This window comes from Catharus ustulatus, chromosome 29, assembly GCF_009819885.2.
Source record: "Catharus ustulatus isolate bCatUst1 chromosome 29, bCatUst1.pri.v2, whole genome shotgun sequence".
NCBI lineage: Eukaryota > Metazoa > Chordata > Aves > Passeriformes > Turdidae > Catharus > Catharus ustulatus.
In genome coordinates, this window is record NC_046249.1 from 3,976,857 (window position 1) to 3,992,078 (window position 15,222).

General features: G+C 44.9%; 1 protein-coding gene across 4 annotated transcripts in view; it reads right to left on the reverse strand.

Moving 5' to 3' along the window:
- CPAMD8 (C3 and PZP like alpha-2-macroglobulin domain containing 8) overlaps positions 1-8,454 on the reverse strand; it is a 54,771-nt gene extending 46,317 nt beyond the window's left edge. For all 4 annotated transcript variants that reach the window (XM_042780050.1, XM_033082415.1, XM_033082416.1 and 1 more), the window contains exons 1-11: positions 8,369-8,454; positions 6,076-6,227; positions 4,860-4,882; positions 3,781-3,946; positions 3,608-3,660; positions 3,125-3,142; positions 2,157-2,211; positions 1,907-2,020; positions 1,513-1,597; positions 1,143-1,251; positions 105-332 (exon numbers count right to left, since the gene is read on the reverse strand). In XM_042780050.1, the coding sequence (XP_042635984.1) occupies positions 105-332; positions 1,143-1,251; positions 1,513-1,597; positions 1,907-2,020; positions 2,157-2,211; positions 3,125-3,142; positions 3,608-3,660; positions 3,781-3,946; positions 4,860-4,882; positions 6,076-6,227; positions 8,369-8,454 (1,089 nt within the window). The remainder of the gene's footprint in view (positions 1-104; positions 333-1,142; positions 1,252-1,512; positions 1,598-1,906; positions 2,021-2,156; positions 2,212-3,124; positions 3,143-3,607; positions 3,661-3,780; positions 3,947-4,859; positions 4,883-6,075; positions 6,228-8,368) is intronic.
- Positions 8,455-15,222: the final 6,768 nt, after the last annotated feature.

The window sequence follows — 15,222 nt, forward strand, 5'->3', positions numbered from 1 at the left end:
TCAGCAATTCCAGACAATGACAGGTAGGGAAAAATCAACGGGATCAAGTCACTACAACTTCTAATCAGCCACATGTCCACGGCTCTACTTCCAATCAATCTCACCTTGCCTTTGTAAGGCAGCCCAGGTTTGAATTGTTTTCTGGTGTCCTTGGAGTACTTGATATCAATCAGCTGTTTCTGGACAGGTGTGGAGTCATCAAAGGTCACCTGCTTGCTGCCATCAGAGCTGATCACCGTGGCCCAGATGTTGACTGTGCCTCGGAAGTGCTCGGGGACATCTGCTGGCATCATGTCCTTGACACACACATCAAACACGGCAGAGCCATCGATCTGTGGGGGGAACAGAAAGGGAAAGGGCATTTCACACCAGACAGGGCCCAGGAGCCAAACATAAAGCACAGGCACCTGGGGGAAGGAGAGGAAGGAGAGGAAGGAGAGGAAGGAGAGGAAGGAGAGGAAGGAGAGGAAGGAGAGGAAGGAGAGGAAGGAGAGGAAGGAGAGGAAGGAGAGGAAGGAGAGGAAGGAGAGGAAGGAGAGGAAGGAGAGGAAGGAGAGGAAGGAGAGGAAGGAGAGGAAGGAGAGGAAGGAGAGGAAGGAGAGGAAGGAGAGGAAGGAGAGGAAGGAGAGGAAGGAGAGGAAGGAGAGGAAGGATGTTTCATTTTCCTCCCTTACCCATGGCCTGGACTATCTCTGTCATCTCAGTCTCCCCCTCTCCTCAGCCCCATATACTCTTAGAACAGGTTAAAACTATGCCAACAAATTCTCACCCCACTAAATCTCCAAATATCCTGAGCTGGGAGGGATCCTCAGGATCATCAGCCCAGCCCCTGGCCCTGCCCAGACCCCCCAACAATCCCACCCTGAGCATCCCTGAGAGCTCTGGCAGCCTTGGGGCTGGGACCATTCCCTGGGGAGCCTGGGCAGTGCCCAGCACCCTCTGGGAAAAGAGCCTCTTCCTAATATCTAAAATCATAAACATATCATGTAAAAATAAGCAATATTTTTATTATGCTGGCCCCAGTTATAATATTCACTCCTTCATTTTCTGATCTCCCATCAGCAACAAAACAGAGCCGTGGGATAAATGTTAAAGGAGATAGATCAGGTTTTTTATCATAGTGGGTCCATGGTCTCCCTCACCTGGGTGGTCTTGAGGACAGGGTGTCCCACTTCATGTCTGTAGTACCCAACACCATTTATAGTCATGTTGACAATTAACTTCCCTGTCACTGGTTTTCCAAATGTGTATCTGAAATGCAAAGAAGATGATTAATAACTTCCAGCTGGTTTCTGTTCTTCTGGTTGTATGAAGACAACTACCACGGTACCTGCACATCTAGAAAACAGTACCAGGAAGTTTCCCAGATTGTTATTTTTATGTTTTTGAAGGCTCTTACATCAGAAAGCTTCTGATGATGATTAGAAATCATGTGAAAAGTCTGCAGCAGGCAGCTCCAGTGACTGCACTGCAATCCACAGCAATGAAACTTGGTGTGGGACATGTTCCTACCTGGCATGGACAGTTCCTTTTTCACACAGTGAAAGGTCACGAATGTAGCGAGGGGGGTCAATCAGCAACTCAAACTTTGGCAACACTACAATGAAAAGAGAATCTTTTCTCATTGCCCAGGTTATAGAAAAAGTCCCCTCAGCTCTGACAGGACCCTGGTTCTGATTTCCCAGGGTAACACCCAGAAGAGGGTCAATCAACAACAGCAAACCAAAACCAGCTTGGCAAGGTGACCTTAGCACAGCTCTCAGAAATACCCAGCTCTCTGAAATACACAGCTCTAAAGAATATTTCCTCATGGCATTTTAAATGCACTATTTCAGGTGTTTCATCTCAAGTGAAAGCATTTCAGTGTTCTGTTCTTCCAAATGCACCCGGGTTAGGGTCAACTCACCGTATTTCTGCACCTCAAAGGATTTGTTGTAGGTGTGCCCCTGCATCTCAGCAAAGATGAGCCATTCCCCAAACACTGGCTGATCAGACAGAGGAAAACTCATATTGACAATGCCTGAAAAGGGAAACAACACTCTGTGAACTCTGTCACTCTCCAGCCCTTGCCAAGCCTTACTGAACACAACTCAGTGGAAACAGAAGCAAAGGCAAATCACAAACACAGAGGAAAAAATAAATAACCTGGAACTCACCACAACAAAACGGTTTCAAGTTATTCCATTCTATCATCCGAGAGCCCCGGGGATCCTGCAGGGTGGTTTAGGGAGGAGAAACATCCCAGTGAAAATGGGTAACACATACACTTAACTCAGTTTGCAACAAAGGACTTCCTTATGCAATATACACACCTCACTAAAGCTCAGATGTAACCCACACCTGGCAAAAATGTCCCAAAAGTACCTTAGCAGGGTATTTGCTTTCTGGAATTATTGAAAAGCTCTGCTCCTGTAAGCAATGCACACAAGTAAATGCTGACAAGCAGCAGATCTTTCTCCTGCCCTAGGACACCAGACCTGGCTGGGATGGTCTGACCTCTGGGGACACTTTATTCCTAAAGGGAGCTGTACAGCCAGGAAGACAAATTTTAGCTGACAAACTCAGATGAAATTAATCATCCTGCTGGTTTTGTCAGCATTAAATCTCCAACAAGAGTGAATCCTTCTGCTTTCTGACAGATGGTTTAAAAAAAAAAAAAAAAGTAAAAAAAAAAGAAAAAATAAGACCAAAGACAGAAGGAGCCTCTCATTCAACTCATAAGGAAGAAGACTTCTTCCTTTCCCACGAATTTCTCCTGTCCACTGTCTCTGGGTGCAGAGATGAGGGTGGCCCTGCTCTGCCAGCCCAGCACATGAAGGACAGGAGTGGGTGGGCAGTGAAAAGAAGGGAGAAGAAGTGAGGCTGTCACAGTTATAAATCCCAGTGAATCAAGCCAATTCTTCTCAGGCTGAAAAATGGGAATGGGTTTCTGAAACTGAAGTAGAAAACAAGGATATTTGCTGGTGACAGCAAAAAAAGCAAGGCACAGAGATCAGACAAAGACACAGGGATAGAGAATTGCAGAGGTTAGGGGTGGGAATGGCCATAAGTGACAGGAAAAGCACAAATTTGTTCCTTTAAAGGCTACACAGGACACATGCTAGATGGGCACACAGATACTCACCACCACATAAGCTTCAATCTGAAAAAGAAAAAAAAAAAAGGCTTTATGAAACAACTTTTCTGCTTTTTGTGATTAAGTGTTGAGTCAATATAAGCAAGGTGTGAGACCCAAAGTGACAGAGCATGAACATCTCTTCTTTGCTAAGAGTAGCCTGAGAAACATTTAATTCAGACACCTAACTGGAAAAGTGATAATTCACGTATCTGTGCACTGCCTAAATAAGGTGCAAGTCTCTGAAAAATTCTTGTCTCTGCTCTGACAGAGCTGCCTCCTATTTGCCAGCACTCCAAAAGTTTGTATTCTCCTCCAACAGGAACATGACCAAGTGAAAAAAGCTAAATTACAAATAAAAGAAGCTATCACAAGCTATGCCTAAATAGGTTAAAAATCCAGTTCTGTTTCTGCATAGTGTACATTTGAATAAAATGCAGGCTACCAAGTATTCCATCAGATTGCACAGTGTGAAAGAAGAGTTTTCTTTACCCTGTCGTTGACTGGCCTCAGGTCAGAAGTCACCATGAAGAGGTTTATCAACACTAAAAAAGGAAAAAAAGGAATTTATCAGTCACAGAGCTGAGTCTGAACAGAAGAGCTCATCCTCAAACTACCCTTGAAAGCAGCCCTAGCACCTGGCAAATTGTCCAAGATGAGTTTACCTTTCTGCTTGGGTTTGTAGACAGGTTTGTCAGTCTGGATGAACACTGAGGAGCCCTTGCTGTCGATGGTGACTGTGGTGTAGTTGTGGAAGATGTATCCTTCCTCTGCCAGGTGCCTGTTGCCCCAAACCTTCAGGTGTGCTTGCCCACGAAGCCCTGAAGGCACCTAAAAAACACACCAGGAGGTGAGGAACACACAGAAAAGCCTTTGAGTTTTTTTGGGAATGTAACTGTCACTGAGGTGAGCAAGAAGAGCCACCTGCTGGGTTTTGGTGTAAATCTGTGTTAGTAGTGAAAAGAAAATTTAGGACAGTCTAGATTTTCTACAATATATGAACTTCAAAGGAGATAAATTCGTGCTGAAAAATGGCAGGAAATGTTCTTCTGCCTTTATTACTCAAGCAAAGTGATGGTTGATCCATGATCTGCATGTGCAGCTTCCAGTACAGAAGGTGTGTTACACAAGGAAATCAACCCACAGCTCTGCCAACAGAGGGAAAAACCCCAAAGACCAACACAAAAACGTCTCCAAAACAAAAAATGTATGCATGTACATGTTCAACCAGTTGTTCAGAGAAATAAGTACTTGAAAATTACTTCAGATTAAAAGTGACAAAGTAAAAATTCTGACACCATTCCAGATGCAGATCACAATTGAATATTTTGTTCCACCACCCCCCTTTAACATCCCAAAGATGACAAGCCCAAATTAAGTCCTAAGTTAAGAAACCCAACACTTTTAAGGGTTTGCTCCTCTAGTCCAGCTCCATTTTGCCAACATTTTAAGTCATAACCCCACACAGAATTCTGTACTGCCATTCTTATAAAATAACCCCAACACAGAAATTTATGTGGAGCCACAAGCCACTGATTTTCTTTACTGGGGTAAGGGCCTGGCAGGTGAGCTGCGACAGGGTGAGCTTTGTTCTATTCACTTTTCCTCTGGTGAAGGTTGTGTCCTCCTCAGTGTGTGCCTCAGAATGTGACATTTATTTGTGCCAGAGAGCAATGCTTGATTGTGGCTGAGGGAAGGCCCCTTACACATTCACCAAAACCATCTTAAAATAATTAATACTCACCTTCAGCTTAATTGTTCCTTTATCTAGAATATGAGAGAGAGAGCAAGAGTTATTCTCAAGGTAGGGCACTAAGATTTTAGGTATTTGCAGTTGAATGAAGACCCCACACCACAGAGCTGCTCCCTGCAACACCCCTTTGTTATGATTTCACCTGAAGTAATTTTTCTGCACTGTGTAAAACACTCTGCAGGGTAAGTCAGACCCAGTAGAGTTCTCCAAAATAAACCTGGTCCACATTTATTTACAATTTTTGCCCGACATAAGCTGCAAAGTGCTCAGTGATTGGACCTCCAGGACAGCCTGTGCCTACAGAAATGTTTTGCTGTAAAAAGGACCTGGCCTCTTTTGGGATTTAAACAATTCTCAAAACCAACACTCATGGGATCTGTTTGGATTGCTGGGCACAGCCATACCTAGGAGTTCTCTTGAGCATTTGCTGTCCACATGTGTCAGCATCACTCCCTTTGAATTGCTTTGCAATTGTCAGCCACTTCCAAAGACATCAAGGGGAGGACACAACCAGAGACAATCTGCTCCAAGAAATGGAATGGCTTTCATAAAACTCCCAGTTTTAACATACAGAAGGGTTAAAAGATGAGGGTTAAAGAGCCTGATTGCCTTGACTACACTACAGCTTCCACCACTGCTGACAGTGGTACAACAGGGCTGCTGGATTTCACTTTCTCCAGTGTAAACTCACTCAGTGTTAAGTTGGTTGTTATCAAATCACGTTGCTTTTACTCACAGGACAGAGGTATCTGGCTTGGATTTTAAAGACTTATCCAACTACACAAACATTACCACCTCTCTAAGCAACACCCAGTCCTGAAGATGGGGAGATTGTGTTCCCAGCACTCATTTTGGAAAGAAGAAATGGATGATGATGATGTAGATTTCTTTAAAATAAACTTATCTTATTCCTTATACAGCCCCCCACTGATACATATTCAGGCATCAAAAGGAAGTATAATCACTATAAAACTCTAGAGTATCAATTATTTCTGTATGTCTTGGTGTTCCAAAGTTATCAGCCTTATGTGTCTGAGATTACACATCAAAACCACATTAGCACAATCCACTGACAAGGTGCAGCAGCAGCAAATCAATTAGTTTGATTCCATTATCACCTAAAGCAATTCTTTAGGAGATCTCAGGGTGCTCCCACACCACCCCAACTCCTAAAGCAGCTGTCAGGCTGAGAGCCCCAGGAGCTCACCCAGGACGGTCCCGTGGCTCCGTGACACTGTCTCTCCTTTGACCACCAGCTGGATCTGCACTGTGGTCTCCTTGGCAGAGTTGAAGATGGTCACACTTATGGCTTCCTCCACCCCAGAGCGGAAAACAGAAGGTGCTGCAATCAAATAACCCCTGAGGAGCATAATTGGAGGTGGTCAGTGAAGACACAGCCACAGGAGTTACCTAAAAACGTTACCTTCATTTATGAGACACTTTTTGTGCAGCAAAAGGAAAAGAACAAATACTCTGTGGTGTATTTGTCCCTGTAGGGTCATATTTGTTGTCACCAGCAGTCTAAGCCTGTATCTAATATACATAAATGAACAAACAGAGCCTAAGTGGCTACCAATGGCTTACAGATCCTTAGGAGCAAAATAAAATAAATATATCAATGCTTATTGCATCCATAATATAATAATATAATTTATCTATTATATGTAACAAACTCTACATACAACCAGCTAATCATAAGAGACCTAAAGTTCATGAAGGAATAAGGAGGTACCTGGACTTCTCATAGAGATTTATAGCCAATGCTTTCTTTGAAACAATTTAGGTAATTTTGACTCACTCATACAGCTCTATTTTCATAGCTCAGTTTCATATAGGAGGAGTGAAGGGACTCAGAGCTGATTTTTGGAGCTTTCTAAATGTCAGACTCAGGCTTGGAACACACCTGAACTTGCAGTTTATACAGAAGCAGCCCAGAAACTGCAGCTACAAAACTGGGCTCAAATTCCCAGCGTTACTACCACATTCTTGTTCAAACAATTAGATCCTGCAAGTTTACAAAAGCCATTATTTTCCGAGGCACACAGAGAGCTTTAAAGCCACCCAAAACGACCTCCCATAGATGCTGCAATGTGAGAGTTTCTGAATGGAATCTGCACCACTCCTCTGTGAATGGCACCGTGCCATGAACTTGTCAGCTAAAAGCATTGCAGGCTCTGAGCTCTTCGATGCACTGGGCTGGAAGCAACACATCTATATTCTCTTCATGACACACCTTTCTGGGTTTTTTTCCCTACCCAAAAGGATTTTTTTTAACACAAGGCAATTCCTCAGATGCCTTTTCAAGCCAGATTTCTCAGCCCATTCCTTTCTACAGTCCCACGAGGCAGGTTGCTTCAGCTCGTGATTAATTATCACTTTGGGATGAGGATGATGGTGTTTTACAGCCCCCAAGTAATCTTTTATCAAATTCCAAGCCCATGTTCCTCTCTCAGCAGGCCTCATTGCCATGGAGATCCCATTACCCCCAAAGGAAGTTCAGAACTCTGTGGCATTTGAGTTAAATTGCACGGGGTACTTGCAGATTCAAAACCTTATGGCTGCCAGGTTTGAAAATCCATCAGAATGGTAATAAATAACAATAAAAAGTTACTACTGAGCCTGCAAATCCTTGGTAAGAGAGATAGCTGATTTAGCTGCAGAGGGAGAAAGAGTACCAGCTGCATTCAGGATGAAATGATCAGATTTAAACTGTCATAAGCCCAGCACTGCAGTGCCATATGTGAAGCACATGTACTCACATTGTTCTGAATTGCTGAAACTCTTTCTGAAGTGTCAGTCCCTTGATACAACTACTTAAATCACTTAATAAGTGGCATTTGAAATTTAAATATTTAAATTGGCAATCAAAGAGTTAACTTGACAGGGACTGGACAGATCCTTTAAGCACTTTTAACTAACAGCTCTGTCAGGTTACACCAAACCTTGGCAGGACGTGAAATATTTTCAAGTAAGCAAGTGAGGATAAGTTCTGCATGGCACTCAGTTAATGCAGCTATTCACGATGCTGACGGGCTATAATAACCCCGGGATAAAGAACAAAGCAAACCTTAATCAAAATTAACCTAAACACGCTAGCAAAGAGCGGCGGATTCAGTTTCTAAAAGTCAGAGAACTTTCCCCGCACTTTCTCCCCATAAAAAAAATTTAAAAAAAAATCTTCACACGCTGCTCAGGAGCGCCCAACGCTACCTTCAACCACCCCCAGCACGGCAGCAGCCGGATTCCTCAAATAACTGCTGCCAGATAAAAGCTCTGCGGGCGCTCTGCGGAGCGGCTGGGGGCAGGTTTGGCACGGAGCTTTCTCCTTCTGTCCCCTCTCTCCGCACTCGGGCACCGCGGGGACACCGCGCTCCATCCCGAGCGCTCCGGGCGCTCCGCGGGCTTTGTTCCGCGGAACCCCCCGGAGCCGCGGCCGAGCACAGGCGGTTCTGCCCCGCCGGGATCCCCAGGGATGCTGCCGCGGGGTCCCCGGTACTTACTGGCGCTGGCGGGGCTGGGCAGCGCTCAGGCTGCAGAGGGCGAGCAGCAGCAGCGCCCGGGCACGGCGGGGCTCGCAGCCGGACATGGTGCGGGGGAGCCCGGGCCACGGCGCTCGGCGCGGGCAGCAGGAGCCTTTTGTTCCCGGCGAGCGCAGCCCGAGGCTCCGCCGCCCCGCGCCCGGGCTCGGCTCCCCGGTGCCTCTGGCCGCCGCCCCCGCCGCGTCCCCGCCCCCGGGCCGCCCCCTCCTGGCCCCGGTGCCCGCTCGGCCCCGGCTCTTTGTCTGCGGCTCCCCGCCCGCTCCTGACAGCGCGCACCGGGGAGGGGGCGAGGGGAAGGGGCCGCACCCCGCCCGCAGCCCCGCCCGGCCCCAGGTGCGCTGAGCCCGGCCCCGCCGGCCCCGGCCGCTCCTCACCTCCGCCCGCCCCTGCTCGCCTTCCCCGCGAGCGCTGCTCCAGCTCCTCGCCTTCCTCCCGAGCCCCGCGGATGGGAGAGCTGCGAAAGTCCAGGTCCCACGGAACGGGAGCGGGGCACGGCGGCCCCGGCACGGTGCGGTCCCGCTGACTGAGCCTCAGGGACTGCACCGAGCGCTGCTTTCCAACCCTAAATCCGCGCCAGCACTGATGCTCCTCCATCCTCCTCGCTCCCTAGGCCCTAATCTGTCCCTCTCCTCTCCATCCCTCTGTCCCGCGGTTCCAGGGGCTTGGGACAGGAGAGGGAGCTCTCACCGCACCAGCCTGAGGAACAGCGGCAGCCCAGGAGCGGAGCTCACACAAACCGGGAAAAGCAAACCCAAGGCGACAGCAGAGCCGAGGTGACAGAACAAATGCCATCTGCCATAGAGACATCAAGGGATGATTCCTCTGATCCCTGCTGGAGAAAACCCAGGCACGCCAGGATGCCAGATGTGTTTTAGAGGGGAATTCTTGCCCCAGCAATAAATAAAAACCCTCAATGTAGGTAGTGTGAATAACATTTTCCTCCCAATACACCTGGCTTGCACACACAGATAGTGCTTAGGTTTGTATCTTGTGGGAAACTCACACTCATTTTGATGTCTTCTCTTCAAAATAAAGTCACTAACTCAGTAGCTTTTTGCTAAATTCAGATTATTTTAAATAATGGCTAACACTGTGAGATGTGCCTACATTTCCCTACTTATATCTATCCTTAATCAGCACTGTCTCATTTTTGTGAAAGCAGAAGAAACCTAGAAAAAAACCAAACTTTTCGACCAATTGATGAGACTCTAAAAGGACAGGGGTCACTTCCCAAGGAAATGATGAACTAGGAACTATGAGAAGGAACTTATTAGAAAGTACATTAAAGTGGAATGGTTTAGGTTTTAGTTGGTGGGTGGGCTGTTGGGGGGTTTTTTTTGAGACAAACTGAACCAGGCAAAGGAAAAAAATCTGAGAACTCCAAATTGTTTTCCAGTTTCTTCCTCTTCTCAGCTACAAACACAGAACCCTGCCTGCTCAGTGTGTCCCTGTGTGCAGAGCAGTCGTGCTGATCCAGCCTCTCCTCAGGGTGACACTTCAGGGGATGCTGGGATCCTCTGATTAAAGATTAAAGGACCAAAATGAAAATGAAGCACCTTTGCTATTCCCATGGCAGGGCAGAGATCAGGTATGTTTGGGCTGAAACAGCATCATGCTTTCAAAAATATGAATTCATTAATTCCCTCTACACTCAATCCATAGCTTTCTAGAGCAAACCACAAATGGTTCATTACAGACTTGTACATGAGGTCTATGGGGAATGTACCCAAAAAACCACAAAATGCCACTAAACACCCATCCTGCCAACCACAGGAAAAAGCTTTGAAAAAGCTCTGGGTAAGGGCTTTGAACAAGCAACAGGATTCAGCAAAGGACTGATGAATGCAGCAAAGTGCAGTTCTAAAATGGAGCTCCATCATCTTCAGAATAAGACACAAATATGTATTTCTGCATCTCAAAAAGCACAGATAGAAATCACCCTTGTGTGGAGTCCAGCCCATTTGAATTGCTCACTCTTTTAAAGGAGAGATTTCTCCTAAACTGAAGATTTTCCATTTGATATTTACTGACTACAAGAAATCTCAGGCAATTACAGCCTCTGAAGACTGCAAACCATCTTCTAATTATGAAGGTATGTGCAATCCTGTAAATAAGGCTGGAATCAGCTTGGTCTAAAAAAAAAAAAAAAAAAAAAAAAAAAGAGGCTTTAGATATAATTTCAAACTATTTACTTACTGAAATGGAATTTTTTGTGCTTGCCAAAATGAATCCCATTCAGTGTGATGCAACAGGTGTTGGAATTCCAGCAGCCGCCTGCAACCCACATCTGGTAATGGTTAGGAGTTAAAAGGAAGTTCTGTAAGAACTGCTCATGTATAAAAACTATTCATCAGTCAGATCTATGGGCCATATTCACCCACCCGCTTGCACTGTGCATAGCTCACATTTTTATTTCGTTTACAGAAAACGTAATTCTGCTCCTCATAAAGCCTGAGGAATCTCAGGCACTGGAGAGCATGTGGGGGATTGGTGCTGGCCATGCTGGTGGCAGAAAGGTGAGGGAGGGACAGGGGTTCAGAGAACAAGGTGTGAATACATCTGTACTGGGTCTGCTGGATCTAATTCACACCCTGCTCACTTGTACAGCCTCATCATCACTCCGCAGGAGAAGGAATCCTCCCCAAGTCCCAAATACCTCATAAAAAAAACCTGTGCAATGTGAAAATTATCAGACAGGCATTTGTCAAGTAAAAAAATAATAATTGTCAAGTACTGCCACTCTCAGCTGTGAATCCTTCTGCTTTTTCCCCCTGCCTCAATTGCCAGATTGGAATCACTAAGACAACTCATAGGAAACGAGTGCTAGGACCATGCCATCAATAATTAGCCCTTACTAAGTGCCTCAGCATGAGTGGTGTCACTAACTTGTCACTCAGATGACCAGATCCAAAGGTCTAAAAGGTAATTCTCACTTGTTTAAAGATTTTAATATGTGTAAATTGTGCATATAAAAGATACTGTACTAAAGCCAAGGCTATTAATCATTGAGTTTTGTGTTGTCCTGTACACACTAGATTTCAGTAGAAGGTGGGTGAAAAATAAAAACATCAATTTCCAGAATAATTTCTCCCCCTTTCCCAATGGAAAAATCTCAGCCATTACACACCATCAGGCAAGAACAAGACCTTAGTTAATTTTTACAGCATTATATTCATGGTAAAAATACCACACCTATTCTTTAACTCTGAGTTTTGTTCTCCCTTCGTGTTTCTGTGACAGCCAAACAGAGATAGCAAAAGCAGAAACTGATAACAGCAAAATAAGTGTCCAGGCTTTGCCACACTCCTGCACCTCACCAGCACTGAGGAAAATGGTTTAATAGAAACTACATCAGTCCAGACAGAGTGGCAGAAACCAGACTGATCCTGCCCCTCAGGAATACAAACATGTCTAAAAAAAATTACAAGGAAAGGATAATTAAAGAGTACTTTTCAAGTTCATATAACAGGATAATGATATTGAGAACATAACTATTAAATAGTTCTGTCAAAAATGGTTCTTATTCATCTATAGAGCAGGAGAGTCTGATCTTTTACAGTAATACAACATTTTAATTCCTGACAAAGTGACTGAAATACTGCTAGGGAAGCATTCAAATAGATTTTGAATGATTTAGAAGTAAGAGTGCTGTGCTTATCAGAAGGGGCTGTCATTCACATGTTTAGTCAGAAATAATTTCCCAATTCTCTTCTCAGCTCCTGCATGGACTGGTGAAATACAATTTGTGCACAGTCTGACTGAACAATAGAGACACCTCCTATATGCAAGAGATACTAAAAAAAAGGAATTAAGCTTTTATATCCTGCAGGCCATCTCCAAACATACATTGTCTATATAAACTAAAAAAAGTAGTTATATCTGAAAGGGCAACCATGACATAGAAAATTTAAGATCTTGAATGAGCAGGAAACTCAGATTTTGCATAGACATCATCACAGAAATATTTTAAAAGAAACTGATCAGAGGCATTTGAGCCCACTCTGCAAACCTCGTGCTTGCTGTACAGACCACACACAAATGCAGCGGAAGAAACAACCTAAAATAATTTCTGTGAGTTGAACAGGAATGCTCACATAATCACTGGAAATGCTCTTAATTGGTGTGGCTCAGTGGTGCATTTCAGAGCTGTTAGATCTTCTGCCGCTCTGGAACTCTTTTCATGTCCTGGCAATCCCAGCCCAGCCAGCAGTTTGTTTATCATATTCAGTATGAATTTCCGGATCTCCAACAAAGTGGTATTTACTCCGAGGCAGGGAAGACTGCAGTAATCCAATAAGTTCTCATTAGCCTAAAATGCAGAAACATCTGCTGGGGTCATGAGCTGCTTTGCTGGCTGTTGATGAGCACAGGCTCAGCTCCATTTGCAGCTCCTGTGAACAAAGAGTTGGAGGTTTGGGGTGTGGGGAGGGGACAAACGAACTCGGTGATTTCCAGAGCAGCAGCTCCACCCCAGAGCACCCCGGGCAGGAGGGATCCTTACCTTGACCCCAGAGCCCCCATCGCAGGCAGCACAGGAATTACAGAAAAAAATGCCTTGACTCAGCCCTCCCGAGCTGGTGGTCAGGGTCTGGCACTCAGAATGTGACCACAGCTCCCCCAGACACACAGGCAGGGCAGGCTGCAGGGCAAACCCAGACTAAAGGTTTGCCAATCTCTTCTCAAACAACCAAGAGTTTTGCAAGGGACAAATACTTCCATTCCTGGGCTCACCCTTCCTCCTAGGCTCTCACTCACCTGGCTCAATTCACAACTGCTTTCAGTTTTTGGAGGAAGAAAAAAAAAATCCCTTTCCCCACAAAGCATCCTAACACACTGGAATGTTAACAACTGGTCAAAAAGAACTTCTGGTCTAAAAGATGAATAAATAGGAAATAAGTACTGCACAAGTTCAAACAAAACAAAATTAAATCTACATTTATACAAGTTATAGCAGGGAGAACATTATTAATTCCACAGGGGGAAAAAAAGACACAAAACCTGAATAAAAAGAGCTCTTAATTTGTTTAGGATTCCAACTGATTTAGAGCATGTGACATTGTCAGAAAATAAGTGGAAAATACAAAATAAATGGTGTCACATCTGTTTAGCTCCTGCTCCAGTGATTCTGAAGTTCTTTGTTGTTGTTTGTACAGTGTTAAATGACAGTGGCCAGTTCTGTGGCTATTTCAAGGTGGAAGAGCCTAAAACACTTCTGCAAAGAGCCAAAACAGGTCCACTTAGAAAAAAAATTCGTGAAAAGCAAGAAGAAAAAATCTCAGTTTAAACTAGTTTAAAACCCTTTCCTGGAGAGTGCTTTAGCTAACACTTGTTGTACCATTTGTCCAAAGAATTACACAAGTGCTCAGTTTAAAGAATGGCCAGAATGCTGAAATGAATGCCTCTGATTCTTCTGAAACAATGAGTGCACATCCCCGGGCACAGAACTGTTCTGTAGCAGCAGTTTGGCTTCAGCCCCAGGACTCCCCTTTGCCTCGTGGGAGGACGAGGAGTGCAGCGAGTGCCGCCTGCAGCAGCAGGGCTGAACTACTGCCCCCGCAAGATTTACAGCCTGTAATTGTGCTCCCAGCAAGCACCTCCCCGGGGGGAGAACCAGCAGCATTCCACTGCTTTTCCGAGGGAAAATTTGCATTGCTGGCTGTTGCTTAAGTAACGTTTGGGTGTAGGTATGCACATCCAGTAATATCTCAAGGGCAGAAAGGCACTTGACTGAAAAGGATGGGTTTAATTTAAAAGTATTTCTTAAAAGAAAAATACTTTTTCAAACCATCAGTGAGGTGTTAAGGAATCCTAGAAAAGACATTCTGATATGCCTGTGCACATCCATTATTATTATCAAGGCACTACAATATTGATTTCAATCTAAGACAACCCTTCCCAACCTCCAGTCTCAGAATTGACACACTGATCATAAAGAGGTTAAAGGTGTGAGGACACACAGCCCAGCAATAATCCAAACCAGTTTCATCATATTGGAGCCTTTCTACCCACATCTCCATCCACCAAAACTAACCAGCCCACACATTTACAGCCAAGCTGACTTTGCTGGGCAAAGTTCCCCATCCAGTGGCCAAATTCATGGATGCAGCTCATGCTCCTGCCCCAGAGCTTGATCCAGCTGCATCCAGCATCTATTGCTGATGTGCTGGATTGAAGTACCAGCTACAGATCATGTGAGGAAAAAGAAATAACAGATGGATATCCTGAAATAACACTGGTTCATAGAGAAGCTGCTGCCAAAAAATCACACTGACATTGTATGCAAGGAGGGTCTGAACAGTTTGTTTTACTGATCCAGTTACTTAATTTACTCCTAATTTAAAAGGAGAAAAGAATCAAGTTATACCTTTAGCAGTGCCAGGAAGAAAGCCTGAACAGCACATGAAGGAGTGCAAGGATAATGCTCCAGGTATCTTAGGAGTAGGCCAAAAAGCCTTATAGACACAGCTTAAGCTACAAATGTGAAAAACCATCAGAGAACGAGGTTCCACAGGTTAAAAAATGCAGGTTACAGCATGTCTTCCAGAGAAAAATGCATTCCATGGCAGAAAAGGAAAGGATGTTGAACACCTGCAAGATGTGGCTTGTATGTTCCTAGCACAGCACATGCACTCAGTAACCAGATTTGGGGTTTCTTTCCCCATTCCCAATCCTTTGGCCTCAGCACTTGGGGTACTCATAGCTGACCACTGGGACCACTTGGTGTGTACAAGTGCATCACTGAGATGTGCAGTATTAGCCCTAAGAAAGTCCAGATGGAAACAAAAGCTGCTGTAGATCAATGAACATATTCAAAC